This window comes from Myotis daubentonii, chromosome 1, assembly GCF_963259705.1.
Source record: "Myotis daubentonii chromosome 1, mMyoDau2.1, whole genome shotgun sequence".
NCBI lineage: Eukaryota > Metazoa > Chordata > Mammalia > Chiroptera > Vespertilionidae > Myotis > Myotis daubentonii.
The window spans coordinates 19,842,939-19,860,006 of record NC_081840.1 but is presented as its reverse complement, the minus strand read 5'-3'; the positions used below and the strand labels follow the sequence as shown (position 1 = coordinate 19,860,006).

The 17,068-nt window shown below is 38.3% G+C and overlaps 1 protein-coding gene across 2 annotated transcripts in view; it reads right to left on the bottom strand.

The window, feature by feature from the left end:
* Window positions 1–17,068, bottom strand: part of SPTLC2 (serine palmitoyltransferase long chain base subunit 2) — a 96,084-nt gene that overhangs the window by 12,947 nt on the left and 66,069 nt on the right. The window contains exons 10-11 of one of the 2 annotated variants that reach the window (XM_059689188.1): window positions 5,942–6,008; window positions 4,766–5,846 (exon numbers count right to left, since the gene is read on the bottom strand). In XM_059689188.1, coding sequence (XP_059545171.1) covers window positions 5,953–6,008 — 56 coding nt within the window. In that variant the 3' untranslated portion in view covers window positions 4,766–5,846; window positions 5,942–5,952. Of the gene's footprint in view, window positions 1–111; window positions 248–4,765; window positions 5,847–5,941; window positions 6,009–17,068 lie in introns of those variants that run through there. The other variant, XM_059689179.1, reaches the window with a different exon arrangement.

The window sequence follows — 17,068 nt, the reverse complement described above, 5'->3', positions numbered from 1 at the left end:
ATCTAGCGAATACATGTTAACATGAAGAGGCCAAAATACCTAATTCTGAGTCTCACATCACGGAAACCTTAAGCCTAGAGAGACCAGTTTGTATTGTGCAATAAAACGTACCCGATTTTGGCTGGCATGTAGAGCATCAAAGGCACCACTGGAGAATCTTCATTTCCATAGATGATGAAGCCCATCTCTTTCAGACGTCTCCTGAAATACCTAGTATTTTCAGCTAACTGCTGTACACACTCTTTGCCTGGAAAATCATGGGAAAACAAGTAAAATAATATTAAGAAAAAAAAGAGAGCAATCGCCTCTATCTCCATTCTGTCAATCAGTCCTATGATTTATTTCTTCCTTTCCAACATAAAATATTTTTGCACAGCAAGCTGTATGAAATATAAATATATCTTGCTTTGTATTTTGTCAGACTAGGTGTTGACAACAGATTTTATAGTAATGTACAAAATAAGTTTAACAGCTAATATTTCCATTGCACATTAGCGTCCTCAAACATTGTCATCTCATTTAACACCCTACCATCCTTTTGCAGTAGGTAGGATATTTATTTTCATCTTCATTTTATAGATCAGGAGACTCTCACAAAGGCGGTGATTGGCTGGTAAGTCACATGGTAATAAGTGGCACAGCTGTGACTAGAATCTAGGTCTCTCAACTTTAATATTCATTCCACCTAACGGTGCTATGAATAATTTTACATATAAGACCAGAGACAGAGCCATGTAGAGACCTAAATTTTCCTCTGAAGAGTCTGATTTTATGTTACCATTTCCCCAAAACTCCTACCAGACAGCAACAGCATATCCATAATAATGTAAAATCATATTTTTAATCCCACTTTGTCCATCTTCCCTATAATACCAATGGATTGAAACATACACTTCTCTAACTGCTAAGTGACTAAACTTTGGCCTGTTTTTGACATTATGATAGGTCAATCTATGAATAGATGTCCCAACAACTGTTCTGTAATAGAGAGCAAGCCATGAATTCAAACGATGATCTTAATTTACGAATATGCCCAAGTAAAGAAAAGGTTTGCAGAGGGGCTTGGGGGAGGTCAGAGAGGGTGAAGGAGGATAAATGGTGATGCTTTAAGGAGACTTGACTTGGAGTGGTGAACACATAATACAAACAGAGGATGTATTATAGAATTGTACACCTGAAACCTATATAATTTTATTAACCAACTAGAGGCCCGATGCATGAAAATTCGTGCAAGAGTAGGCCTTCCTTCACCCGGCTGCTGGCACAGGCTTCCCTCTGGCACCCAGGACCCAGGCTTTCCTCTGGCCCTGGCTTTGTCCAGAAGGACGTTCGGAATGACGCCCAGAAGAGCTTCTGGTCTAATTAGCATATTACCCTTTTATTATTATAGATGTCATCCCAATAAATCCAATAAGAAAAAAAAGGTTTGCAGTCATTTTCTCACATATATTAAAAAGCCAGAAAATTAATATTAAAAACAAACATCATACTGTTCAAAAGATAAACCAATCAACCAGAAATACAAATGGTTAATATATTTCCTTAGAATTAGAATACTACTATATCCATCACTGATGGGAAGCTACTTTAGATATGTTTGCTACAAATAACCCCAAACTGCCCTAGCCAGTTTGGCTCAGGTGGATAGAGTGTCAGCCTATGGACCAAAGGGTCCTGGGGTTCGATTCCAGCCAAGGGCATGTACCTTGGTTCCAGGCTTCTCCCTGGCCCAGGCCCTGGTCGGGGCTCATGCAGTAGGCAACCAATTGATGTGTCTCTCTCACATCGATGTTCCTCTCTGTCTTTCCCTCTCTCTCTCCTATCTACTCTTCCTAAAAATCAGTGGAAAAATATCCTTGGGTGAGGATTAACAAATAACCCGAATTTAATACTCTCTATGTAAATAATTTCAAGTTGACCAAAAAATAACACTCAAACATAGATTAGCTTAGTATGAACTCTAATGAACATCACTAAAATTATGACATAACTCTTACAAATAATAAAGCAGACATTAAAGTGTGTTATATTTAAGTATGTTAAGGAATGATGAGCCATGTGCTCTAGAAATAGCAATATATGCTTACTCTTACTCAAAAGAAGAGAATTCCACTCTGGCCATGATAGCATAACAGTGACCAGATTATCTTCCTGCTATAAACAATAGGAAACTGGATGAAGTATATAAAACAATGGTTTCCAGTTACTGGGCCACAGGCAATGTAGGACTGAGAAGGTTAACAGGAGGTGAGCCTTTGGATTGTCCCTGTGCTACTAGAGTAGGTCCTAATCTGCTGCATAGGGTGGGGAACCTAGTCTTGTCAGTTGAGGACACCAGAGATAGGAGTTGGAGAGGCTAAGGAGGTTAGAATTTATTGGGCAGTGTATAGGAGAGGATGAGGGGATCTATGGAAGGGCCCCTTGAGCCTCTGGCAGAGTGCTGACCTGCATAAGTATGAGAAGAAACCATCAGGTGCCGGGGAAGGATACACCAGAATGCAGTCAACTGAGTTGGCAATAGTTTTTATTTTCACCCACCCACATGGAAAGACCTCAGAAGGGTATCACAATAGTAATGGAGTTAAATTAGCCTGAGACTAAAAGTTGTGCTTGACCCACTCTAACAAACCTTAAAAGCAAGTCTCAAAAGGATCCAACTGATTTCAAGAACAAAGTCCAAAATTATCAAAAGGAATGCAACACCCAATAATGGAAATATATCTGACATAGAATAAAAACAATCCACGCATTCATAGAAATAGGAAAATATGACCCACTACTAGGAGAAAATTCAATCAACAGAAATAACAAAGTAATGCTATTAAAAATATGCTCCTAGCCTGGCCAGTGTGGCTCATTGGTTGAGCGCCCACTCATGAACCAGGAAGTCCTGAGTTCGATTCCTAGTCAGGGCACATGCCTGGGTTGCGGGTTCAATCCCCAGTAGGGGGTGTGAAGGAGGCAGCTGATCAATGATTCTCTTTCATCACTGATGTTTCCATTCCTCTCTCCCCTCTCCCTTCCTCTTTCTGAAACAAAAATACATTTAAAAAAATGCGTCTACATTCAGAAAGGTAGAGGAAAGATGACAAGAAGATAAAGAAAACATATAAAAAGAAACAATTGCTACAACAATGCTGATGAATCTCATAAGCGTTATGTTAAATAAGCCAGGCACAAGACTATATACACTGTGTGAATTCATTTATAGAAAAATTTAAAGAGACAATTATAGAGTCAGGAAGCAGATCTGTGGTTGCCAAGGAATGGAGGAAGGATTGGCAGCAAAGGGGTATGAGGAAACTTTTGGGGTGACAAAAATACTCTATACCTTCATTGTAGTATGGTTACATGACTATACATCTGTCAAAACTCACGGAATTATACACTTAAAATTGGTGAATTTCATTGTACGTAAATGATATCTCATTAAAGATGGTTTCTAAAAACTTGAGTGAATATTTGCATAATAGTGTACATTAATTTTTCTCATGCTCACTTTATCATTTTGCAACTTGCTGTTTTCCTATCATGCACCAAAAACGTTTTATTTAAAAATCCCAATAAATATATTCCAAGAATATCAAGAAAAATTATCAATAAAGAAATGTTAAGAGATTTAGACCTTAACTTTTCCACTAATTGCTATATCATTTTAAATGTGTGTTTTTTTTAATTTATTTTATTTTTTAAAAATATATTTTATTGATTTTTTACAGAGAGGAAGGGAGAGAGATAGATAGTTAGAAACATCGATGAGAGAGGAACATCGATCAGCTGCCTCCTGCACATCTCCTACTGGGGATGTGCCCGCAACCCAGGTACATGCCCTTGACCGGAATCGAACCTGGGACCTTTCAGTCCGCAGGCCGACGTTTTATCCACTGAGCCAAACCGGTTTCGGCAAAATGTTGTTTTTTTTAAATGAAAGAAATGGAAATCTCACTCTCACCATTCATCATCTGTTCCCTGACAATAAGAGTTCCAAAAGAAAATACATCTAAATTAACACATGCATATACAACCCGAAGATACTGGGAATAGGCATTTAAAATCCCCAACTTATATATCCTTAATATTGCTGAACAGTATTCCTTTGTAAAGGTATACCAGAATTTATTTATCCTTCATGTGTTAATAAATATCAGACTTGAGATTATCAACCTACATTCTGGCAGCTATAAATTCAGATGAAAAACAATTCTCTACTTGTAAGAACACTAATTCAAAAAGATGTATGTTCCCCTATGTTCACTGAAGCATTATTTACAATAGCCAAGATACAGAAACAACCTAAGTGTCCATCAATGAATGAGTGAATAAAGGAGATATGATATGTGACACACACAAACACACACACACATGGTCTCAGTCATAAAAAAGATGAAAAACTACCATTTGTGACAACATGGATGGATCTTGAGGATATTATGCTAAGTGAATAAATCAGATGGAAAAGAACAAAACCTGTATGATTTCATTCATATGGAATATAAAACAAAAAAGTAACAAATTAATAAACATAACAAAACAAAAACAAACCCACAGATATAGACAAAAGAAAGGTGGTAATCAGAGGGAAAGGAAAGTGGGAAGATGAAATGGGTAAAGAGGTCAAATATATGGTAATGGAGAGACACTAGACTTTTGTGGTGAGCAGGAAAGAGTATAGAGAAACAAATTATAATGTTGCATACCTGAAATTTGCTATTTAAGCAATGTTACCTTAATAAAAAAATTAATTTTAGAATGTTTAGCTTTGTTAAAAAAAAATATAACTCTTAAGAGGTCTTTATCCTTGCCTAAGAGCACAGATGGTTACATAAGAAGTCAGCATTCTCTACTTTTCAAACATAAATCTTTACTTTTAAGTGCAATAAAAAGCATAAGAGCAATTTGGAGAAAACCTCTACTAATTTCTCGTGAACTTTACAACTGAACCTCACTCTGTGGCAGTCCTTTTAGACTGCATCAATATGGTTTGTTAGAATGAAACCATTTTTAGAACATCTTTTATAAAAATCCGCAGCTTGGCATGAAAGAGAAAAGTAAGTGTGTGTAATTCATTTCTCAGAGAACACAGCATATATCTTTAATAAACTTTTTGCTCAGGAAGGAAGTAATGAATTTGAAATTATCAATAGGTTGTGATGGAATTATTGGATTCAATTCCTTTAAGGAAACAGAAAGCCCTTTTAGGATAGAGATGGAAGAAGCATCACAATTATCTACCCATTTTTTAAAAAAATATATTTGATTTTTTACAGAGAGGAAGGGAGAGGAATAGAGAGTTAGAAACATTGATGAGAGAGAAACATCGATCAGCTGCCTCTTGTACACCCCCTACTGGGGATGTGCCTGCAACCAAGGTACATGCCCTTGACCGGAATTGAACCCGGGACCCCTCAGTCCACAGGCTGACGCTCTATCCACCGAGCCAAACCAGTTAGGGCACAATTATCTACCTATTAATAAACATGACATAGTGATAACTTTAAATCACTTTTACAAAACAAAATTAGATTTAGAGAACTACATTTATTATCCACAGCCAAACAGATTGTAAAGTTGTACCACTTGTATTTCAGCCCTTTTCAAAAGGAGTATTTTAATCAAGTCTTAATCAAGAATTCTCAGCCATGTAATCTTAAGGTCTGAAAGAACTACTGTATTATTACTTATTTTGTCTTAAGGCAAAGATATGGAATTAGTGCTATTTACATAGAATTTATGTTTCAAAGAATACAGCATGTACTCACCTGCTTAAATAGAAGTATAATTTTCAATTTAGCTGATGAACTTTTATATAACATGACATAATCAATAAAATGTGTTTGAGTCTGAAACTTCAAAAATAACATTTATGGTGTTAACTGAACTCTTTCAAAATAAAGGACAGAAATATAAATGATGTTCAGCCAGTGTTGCTCTCCTAACTCACATTATACTCCATTACACAGCTCCTAATCTTCTTAGATTTCCTGGATATGCTGATATAATCTGCCTTCCTGGGAAAAATAAAATAAAATTACTGCTATTCTTCAGGCTTATGCTTTCCAGTTAATTATAATGGGCTGGAAAGATCTGAAATCAAAGCACTTCTTTTCCCCTCCTCCCTTTCTTCTTAAAGGTCACAACCTTAAAGCAAATAAAGGTTTTCTCAATTTAGGGTCCCCCAAATAAAACAGATAGCCCCCAAAATGGTTTCAGTTAGTTTTCAGCATTAATACAAGTTAAGGCACTTGAGGTGGGATAAAATATGGAAAAATTCTACCCATCGCCATGTTCTAATTTATACTATCAAAAACATTACATTGTGGATAGTTCTTATCTCCTTAATTTAATATTTTATGTCTAATCATTTACTTTAACCAACTGTACAAGGTCTTGTTTTGCTTGGAAAGTTACTTTTTCTTATATATATTACTTTGGTTGAATTATATTGCAGAGTAAAAAGGAACATGTTTTACTCCTGTGGTTTTTCCCTTCAAAAGCATTTTTTTAAAAAAAATATATTTTACTGATTTTTTACAGAGAGGAAGGGAGAGAGACAGAGAGTCGGAAACATCGATGAGAGAGAAACATCGATCAGCTGCCTCCTGCACATCTCCCACTGGGGATGTGCCCGCAACCCAGGCACACACCCTTGACCGGAATCGAACCCAGGACCCCTCAGTCCGCAGGCCAACGCTCTATCCACTGAGCCAAACCGGTTTCGGCCAAAAGCATTTTTTTAAAAATAGCCCTGGCCAGGAAGCTCAGTTGGTTACAGCATTGTCCCAATACACCAAGGTTTTGGGTTTGATCTCTGGTCAGGGCACATACAATCAACTAATGAATGCATAAATAAGTGAAAAAAGTGTATTTTGCTTCAGTTACTATATCTCTAAATATTACCAGGTCAACTACTAACCCACCTTACCTCCTGATAAGAAAGATACACTGAGACTAACCGGTGTTGCCCAGTGGTTGAGCATCAACCCATGAATGAAGAGGTCACCAGTTTGATTCCTTGTCAGGGCACATGCCTGGGTTGTGGGCTCAATCCCTAGTAGGGAGCATTCAGGAGACAGCCAATCAATGATGTCTCTCTCTCATCAATGTTTTATCTCTCTATCCCTCTCCCTTCCTCTCTCTCTCAAAAAATCAATTTAAAAAATAGCATTAAAAAAGAAAGAAAGATATACTGAGGCCCTAGATGGGTAGCTCAGTTGGTTAGAGTGTCATCTCGATACATCAAGGTTGAGGGCTTGATCCCTGGTCAAGGCACATACAGAAATCAAACAATGGCTGCACAAAAAATGTATGTACACTTTGAAACCATTCCTTACTGTAACAGGGAGAGAATCTGGTCTCTACCTGGGCTAAACTGATTCTCTCACCTAATGATCTGGAAGAAGCATAAAACGTGAAACCATCCAAAAGCTATTTGGATGTAATATATCAAAGTAGTGAAAGCAGGTCTGAGAAAGAGGAACAAATAATCCACCATCTTCCTAAATTTCACCAATAACTTGTTTAGTTTGATTCTTTGGTGGTATAAATGTTTCTTAAGTTAGACCATCTGGGTTTGTATTGTGGTTCCATCATCTACTAGCAGAATGGCTTTGGCCAGGACAGTTAACCTAAGCCCCAGTTTCCTCATCTGCAAAACAGTAATGATGATTATGATTCCATCTACTTCATAAGGTTATTTTAAGGATTAAATGAGATAATGCATGTAAAGTGCTTAATGAAATGCCTGATACACGGTGTTTAAAAAACTCCTTTTCATTTACATATCTAAGATAATTTATATTATTTTTATTATTTTACTTATAATACTTTAAAGGCAGTGGTTCTCAACCTGTGGGTCGCGACCCCTTTGGCGGTCCAACGACCCTTTCACAGGGGTCGCCTAAGACCATCCTGCATATCAGATATTTACATTACAATTCATAACAGTAGCAACATTACAGTTATGAAGTAGCAACGAAAATAATTTTATGGTTGGGTCACAACATGAGGAACTGTATTTAAAGGGCCAGAAGGTTGAGAACCACTGCTTTAAGGTATTATCCTTCTGTCTTCAAATTGGAAAAACCCAGGAATAAATGAATATATATACTTTGTTTTCTAAGGAGATGTTAAAGATCTTCAGTAAAAAGAGAAAAAGCGCCAAAACCGGTTTGGCTCAGTGGATAGAGCGTCGGCCTGAGGACTGAAAGGTCCCAGGTTCGTTCCTGGTCAAGGACATGTACATGGGTTGCAGGCACATCCCCAGTAGGAGATGTGCAGGAGGCAGCTGATCGATGTTCCTCTCTCATCAATGTTTCTAACTCTCTATCTCTCTCCCTTCCTCTCTGTAAAAAATCAATAAAATACATATTTAAAAAATTAAAAAAAATAAAAATAAAAATAAGAGAAAAAGCATGCCAACTGACTTTTCTAACTTTAAGACCTAATCAGACACCAAGAAAGCAGAGAATAAAATTAATAAAACACAGAAAGGGTTAAGAGGTATTTAGAAATGCTAAGGAAATGTTATTTTGAGAATTCAAAAAACAGAATGCTTTGCCTTAAGAAGCTATTGAAGATACTATGTCATTTTTCATGGGTGGAGCACAGTAAATAGTAAAAAAAAGAAAAAAAAAAGAAAAAAAAAAGAAATGACTGCTGAATGAATGAAATTCTTATTGTGGCTGTGATGGAGCAAAATTTGCCACCTCAAGATGTGTCTCATTGGCATGAGGACTTTTTTAGGAAACAAAAGATTTATGAAGAACCTCTGCTCTTCCCCCAAGGGTGAAAAGAATTTAGATAGAGGGCTTGCTCCAGAAAGGGAGCCATCATCATAGAGAACTATGGTTGACCCATGAACAACCTGGATTTGAACTGTGTGGGTCCACTTATACGAGGATCTTTTTCAATAAATATGCACAATACTGTAAATGAATTTTCTTTTCCTCATGATTTTCTTAATAACATTTTCTTTTCTCTAGCATACTTTATTGTAATAATAGAGTATATAATACATGACATACAAAATATATGTTCATGACTATTTATATTATCGGTACGCTATTAGTAAAGTTTTGGGGGAGTCAAATTTTATATGTGAATCTTTGACTGCATGGGGTGTAGTCTCTAATCCCTGCACTGTTCATGGGTCAACTGTATCCTACATAATAAAAGCCTAATATGCAAATTGTCCCCTCAACTGGGAGTTCGACTGCTCGCTATGACGTGCACTGACTACCAGGGGGCGGTGCGGAACATGGTGGGGGACGTGGTGCTGGCACCAGTGGAGGCGCTGCAGGCCCCAACGAGAGTGGGACCGCAGCGGAATGGTGAAGCAGGTGAGCGGGTGGGGCGAGACTAAGGTGGGTACGAGTGGGGCCCAATCGCCCGGCTGATCACCCTGCAGATGGCAAACAGTGGCAGCAGCGGTGGGGGGTGGGGCTGCTACCCAGCTCCCAGGCACTGAGGGAGCCAGGTGGGAGCCTGATCGCCCCGCCAACTGCCCAGTAGACAGTGACCGGTGGCGGGGACCCAATGACTCAGGTGGAGGGGGGGCGTGTGGGAGCCCAGGGGCCAGGGCCCAGAGGTCAGCTGGGATCTGCCTTTCCACGCCAGACACTTGCACTCTGTTCGCCATCCAGACTTAGGGACTGTGCCCGTGCACAAATTTCGTGCACCAGGCCTCTAGCAGTATAATTATAAACTAGGTGTGGTAGACAGGGAGGAACCTAGCAAAGTTTGTTTGTTAAAATTCCTCTCAGTGTCTCATTGTGTCCTGGATGGCCCAGCAAACATTGTTTACCAAACATTTGCTCTTTTCATCTTCCTGTGAATTGCCTTCCTTCCCTTTGAAGTCCCAAACCACTAACCCTCTTTCCTTAGCTCAAAATAGCCTATCAGTTTCACTTTACCTGACTGCCTTTGGAATCTGTCATGTTTGCATGGATTCCCCATATGTATATACGTAATGAAATTTGATTTTCTCCTTTTACTTTCTCTATTTAATTCTTAGACCAGCAAATTAACTTAGAAGGATAAAAGAAAAATTTTTTTTCTGCCCCAACATAACTGAAACTAATAAATAGGCCAAACAAAACACAGGAGATGCTAGGTGTTTTAAAGATCAGATATCAAATAAATATACCTTAAAAAAACAAAAAATATAAACATGTAATAGACACAGCTCTTATCTGCTAATAAAATAAACAACATATTCTCAATTAACTGTGAAGATGGGGGAAGGGAAGTACAGCAGCAATGATACCCAGATAATTAAGTGTCCATTTAAATTTTAAGTATATTTTGTTATTTTAAACAAAGACTTATTTGAGCGCTAACATTTAAGATTCACATAAGTCCATCTATGCCAGTTCTACTGAGGGGGAAACAACTGATATACATATTTAGCTGCTGAGGTGGATTATGATTACGAATGTGCTGCACAATCTGTTCATAGCCCCCAAAATATGTGTTAGCATGCAAAATCCAAGAATAAACAAAAATGTAACAGTATTAAGCATGTATGTTTGCAATAATTTTAAACATACAGAATCCCATGTAGTCATGGGCATATTTCTGAAACCGAAGGTCCTTATGATTTGATGAGATTTAGTTTTAAATTCTAGCTCTAGAAATCATATCCTTCTTTCTATATCTTTGCCCCTTGGAGACCTAGCCTTTCCTCTGATAATCAGTAACACCCAAGGCAGCAGAAGACTGTAGCCTGAATGTGACTAATGGTCACACAGTCTGCACCAATGGCAAGCTAAAGATAACATCTTCATCTAAATGATGTCTCTGCTCCTAAAGCCCCAGGTGGAATAATCCCCTGGCTACATGAAACCTGACAGAGGCATTCGGGTAAAAGACTTCAAGACCTGAAGAAATGATTCACTACCCTCCTTCACATCTAACCAATCAGCGAACAGCACAATCCGAACCCCCAAAGCCCAGTTGTCTTACAATTTCGCCTTATATAGTAATCTGTAACCTACAATGCCATCAAGGAGTCAGGTCTTAAGCATTAGCTCCCCGTCAACGGATTGGCCAATTCAATATTAAACTACCTTTCTATACTGCAGACTCCTGCTTGTGAATTTATTTGGGCCAGTGCATTCAGGCAGGCAGAATCAGAACACTGAGGTCACAGAAACACTTATGGCAATGCCAGTATTTCTTCTTACTACTACTCTTAGAATTAATGTTTAATACACCCAGGCTGCAGTGACATCTATGATACTTTATACAACATCAAAGGTCTTTACTATATCATCCTGTTTCTTAATCATTACTAGTTATGTCCTTCCTTGAAGAAACTTTCAGAAGTCATAAAATGTGCACCTGAACTCCAGGCATAACTTTATTATTTGCACATATGACAAAAACTGTTTGTCAGAACATAAAACATACAGCGGAAAGAGAAGATAGCATGGAGTACACTATCAGGGAGGGAGAGAGAGACTCCTGCCCAAGAGTGTCTGTGTTCTGTGAGAGCAATTCTCATTGGTCAAAGACTTAGGGGGGGCAATTGATAAGATTCAACACTCATTTGCTCGTAAAACAAGGGGGGGAGGGAATAAAAAGAAACAATAACAAAATGCCTTATTTTGTTGTTTTTTTAAAGAAAAATATTTCAGAGAGAATTAATGTGGAAACACATCAGCCTTCTATGGAGTGCTAGCAGATGGAGGTATGCACATAAAATGCAGGAACAATATGGAACACTTCACTTACTATAATGACAAGAGAGTCAACTTAGATATTTATCACCTATTTAGGCATTGCTAGCACCCCACTTATGGAGAATTTACAAACTGAGGATTTTCTCACAATGTGATTTCCTTCTCTTTTGTTATTCTTAAGTACTATTAAACACTGGAGGAGGGAGGTGTTCAAATAGAACTCATCTATTTTTGTTCTTGCCAAAATTATGGAGAAAATTCTAACAACCCTATTATGAAAATATCCCAAATAACTGCTGAAAAGGCAATAAATATTCTCATCCCTCCCTCCCACAGTAACCGACTATTAAACTCTCCTAATCAAGTGGCATTTAAAGCTATTGCTAAAAAGTAACAGCAGTAATAAAAATCATTTGTATATAAGTACATGCACTCGAAGAAATCTGTAGACTATATGCCAAACAACAGACACTGGTTGGTTAGTGAGATCACAGAGAACGGTTTCTTTCTGTGACATATATCTGCAATATTTGGGTTTTTGAAAAGGTATATGTACTGCTTTTATGAACAAAATAAGTATGAATGAATAAATGAGTAATTTAAATGTGGTATTAAAAATCCCATATTTTTGTGATAGGCACTTAGACATGAGCAAGAGCAAGGACAATGAGCCAGGTACAGGTCACCAAGGTGGAAAGCCCAGCACAATACACAAAACTGGGAAAACAAGGAGCTCACCCCAGGGTAACCTTTCCTTCCCCTTATGTACCAACTAAATGGCACTGGAAATGTTCATGATTCAGTAAACAGTCTCATAAAAGTGTTATTTATAAGCAACTTCGGGCAGCAAGAGTTCAGTACCTTTATGACACTGAGGCAAAATGAATGCGAACTAGGTTTAACAGGGGTGGGCAAACGTTTTGACTCGAGGGCCACAATGGGTTCTTAAACTGGACCGGAGGGCCGGAACAAAAGCATGGATGGAATGTTTGTGTGAACTAATATAAATTCAAAGTAAACATCATTACATAAAAGGGTACGGTCTTTTTTTTTTTTTTAGTTTTATTCATTTCAAACGGGCCGTAGTTTGCCCACGGCTGGTTAGCATCTCTTAGAGACAGCCCTTATATTGCTGGACTGGGGACAACTATGAAAGTGCTCAGCTCGGACAATTGTCAAGCTGATGAACATCAAAGCAGACTCCTCTCCCTACCCTAGCGATACTGTTTTAAAGCAGCCCTTAGGTTTTGTTTTCTTTTTTTTTTTTTTTACCTCTGAACAAGACTGTGTCCAAGTATTTTAATCTACTTTCCCATATTACTATTGCTATTTCTCTCTTCTGCAACTAGAGCAGCCTTTGTTAGCACCAAGCCCTGCACAGTAAATTTCTCTCACAAGCACAGTCTATCACCTCCTCCCTAGTAGTAGCTTAATCCTTTAATTAGTTGCAATGCCAAAAAGTAGGATTTCCTGAGGACAGCCACAGAATGTGCAACAAGCAGCAGGGGCCAAGGCTTAAAGTTGTTGATTCAATATAATCAAGAGTTTAAAAGAATGGTTGCCAATGCACAGCCCAAAATAGAGGTTCTTAAACAAAAGGAAGAAAGGAGCCCAAGTACCTATGAAAAATTAAGGCACTGAGTTTTAAATTCTACCAGCTCACAGGCAGGACAGAAAGTCTTAATTTGTCCAAAGATGATCCTGCCATCCCCCTTCGGGGCTGGAAAATATCACAGGACACTTTTATACAGAACTAAAAGGACGAGGAAATACATGTACTGTGGTCAAGCATCCACCTTCAGATGAGGAGCACTATTAGCAAATAAGGCAATAAGGCTAGGCTTGGAATTCAACCAATAGTTTTAGAGGTAGAAGGCAAGGCAATAAAGAGTTTCACAAAATTTTTTAAAGTTTATAGTGGGCAAGGGCATTTGTAGGTTATGTACTAGAAAATTTGAGATTCTGGATAATTAATACTCTATAAAAAAAGTAAAACAAAAGGTAATCCCAACCAGCCTTAAGAAGCCTGATCATAGACCTCTGAATCCTTAGCTTTCTTTTCTCCCTTCCCTAATTGGTTTTAAATTTCATGTATGCCACCGATTCATTCAGCAAGAATCATCAGAAGGAAGCATTGAGGTATTTAGATTTCCAAAAACAATGAAAATTAGCAACTTAGCTTTACCACCAAAGTCCTGCTCCAGAAGTCAACATTTCCCTTATTTGTTTTTTAAAAAAGAGATCATACATCTTGCCTTCAGATTTCCTTTCCTTTCCCCAATTACCATAAATCAGTAGAATTCTTTTTGGTTCTCTTTGATGTAAGCAAGCTCAAAAAACAGGGCAATTCTTTTTTTCCCCCTCTGTTGATTAAGGTATTACATATGTGTCCTTATCTCTCTTTTTTAAAATAATATATATTTTTTATTGATTTCAGAGAGGAAGGGAGAGGGAGAGAGATAGAAACATCAATGATGAGAGAATAATTGATCGGCTGCCTCCTGCACACCACATGCTGGGATCAAGCCCGCAACCCAGGCATGTGCCCCAACTTTGAACCGAGACCTCCTGGTTTATAGGTTGACGCTCAACCACTGAGCTATGCCAGCCGGGCTACAGGGCAATTCTTAAATCTCTTAAAAGTTAGTTTGATTATTAACTGAGGTTTTCTTTAAAATGTATATACCAGGGCCTTGACCACCAAGTCCTAGTGGACTGGTAGAGTGGACAAGCTCTCCAGTAGTAAAATTATATGGGGTGCTTTTAAATAACACCCTGCCAGGGTCTCACCCTCACTGGGTCTGCAAGGGGCCTGATATCACCCTGATATCAGCATTATTACTAAATTTTAAGCTTTTCTGTGTATGAGCAATGGTAGGAACACCATACTAAAAGTACCTCTGATGCAAATGGTCTATGGACAAAGTTTGAGAATGGGCTTGAAAGAGAACACCTTAATGCATGGTCCTTCTGAACCTCACTTCATTGCTAAGTACATGGCAGGAAGATACAAATATTTAGATAATTAGAAAAACCGTAGGTGACCATTAAAAAATAAACCAACTCCTCTTCAGAAAGCTCTCAAATCTAGCAAGCCATCAGCATAACAGTTCTTAATGGAGAACAGAGGCCATCTAACTTGTCACTTGTTTATATGTATTAAGTATTCTTACAGCAATAAACAGCAATAAAGTTGATGAAAAGCTAGGCTCAAGTCTCCCAGATAAAGTCCTCAGAAATAATCGGGGGGGAAGGGGAAAGGAAGGAATGCAACTCCAACCATGTTAAGGTTTAGAAAGTTATTCTTCAACAAACAAAACAGAGTCTGGGCTATAAAGTTAACAAATTAGAAGTGATGAGAAGAACAGGCTGAAGTAATGATCACATGTCTCAACTAAACAGTATCTGAATATATAAAATTGTGGCAAAAAAAGTTTTTTTGGAAAAATATATTTTTATTAATTTCAGAAAGGAAGGAGAGGGAGAGACAGAAACATCAATGATGAGAGAGAATCATGGATCGGCTGCCTCCTGCACGCCCCCTACTGGGGATCCAGCCCACAATCCAGGCATGTGCTCTTTACCGGAATCGAACCCGGGACCCTTCAGTCCGCAGGCTGATGCTCTATCCATTGAGCCAAACCAGCTAGGGCTGTGGGGGGGAAATTTTAAAGATATTTTATTATGAAAAAACTACAGTAATTCCCTCACTTCAATCTTACAAAAAAACAGCCTGACTAACAGTACCGTACTTCAATTAAGAGTTTAGTTCCTTTATATCATCTTACGCCATCTACTAAGGGAGGAACTTCTAGTTCAGGGCTCCTTTCCTGTTCCAGAGGAATGAACTCAAACTCCTTATTTATGTTTTGGATTAAGAACAATATTTTACTAAATGAACAAGTCTACATTTGTTCAAAGGTTAGCTTTCAGCCTGCTGCCTGTGGGCATCTATTATAATAGCCAGCTTCAAACAAACTCTGAAACAAGACAAAAAAGGAGAGACCACTCTTGTGGCAGGAAACTTTAATTAGCATTTGGATTTGGAAGAAAGAGATGGGAGTGGAAGAAGAAATAGACAGACCATGATATAAAAGCTCATGAGTACTCAATAGATTTCTGGAGCAGGGAGGGAGGTGAAAGGGATTACTAATCCACAGAGAGGAAGCAGGTAGGCAGATGCCCCAAAGGGCTTTCATTTGTGGGGCTGATCACTCACAACTCAACTTTGCTGCCTTTTGGAAAACAAGCAGACCAGAAATCACAAAATCAGAAATAGGTTGTAAAATAGCCTGTTTTAAGACAATGTTAAATATCATTAACGCAACTTTAGAAGTAGAAGTGGATGGAGTTCAAGAAAGTACATTCTACTCAGAGACAAGATATTAAGAAAACTTGGTGCATTTGTAAGCTCAAGTTTCTTCACCTGTAGTGTTCATATTGGTTGCTGAGGTCAGAAAGCTTAAGCCAATGGTTAAAAAGTCCTATAACCTAGATCAGTGGTCAACAAACCACGGCTCATGAACCACATGGAGCTCTTTGGCCCCTTGAGTGTGGCTCTTCCACAAAATACCACGTGCGGGCGTGCACGTACAGTGCGATTGAAACTTCGTGGCCCATGCACAAAAGTTGGTATTTTGTGGAAGAGCCACACTCAAGGGGCCAAAGAGCCGTGTGTGGCTTGCGAGCCGCAGTTTGCCGAGCCGCAGTTTGTCGACCACTGACCTAGATGATAATGAGACTACTTTACAAAAGAAAAATCGTTATTTTTCTTTGATTGCTAGTAATTTAGTACAGTGAGATTGTGTAAGAAAAAAAAAATCCACATAGAAAGGTTGATAAGAAACAGAAGATCTGAGTTTGCTTCAAAAAATTAGCTGACTTTAAGGAAGTTTAAGGTTTTGGGGAGTGGGTGGGTGAGCGAGAAAGGAAACTGAGAAAAGAGGAAGCTGAATGAAGGAAGAATTATCTATGGCTCTGAGATCAATGCTTCCCTGGAATCCAACCCCTACCACTAGACTAGGCAAGAAGTATGCACTGTTCAACTCCTAAAGAACATACCCACCACAGGACACAGAGTAGGTTTAATTAATGTTTGATTAATGTGAAATTGAATATTTTTTTAACGGTGTTCAGGTAGTAAATTTTAAGACAGGAGGGATCTAGCCTGACCCTCAGATACACCTCTAAATATACCATGGCTAACATAAAACTGTGTTTACTACAAAACTTCACTTTTATTTAGATGAATTTCTAATAGTAACATGAACAAATTATATAAACAGATAAATATAATAAAGAAAAAGTGAAACCCAAACATTCCTGGACTCAGAAAGCACAGGGTTTAGAGAGGGGAGTACCCAGGCCCAGCCAAAGGAAAATTCCAC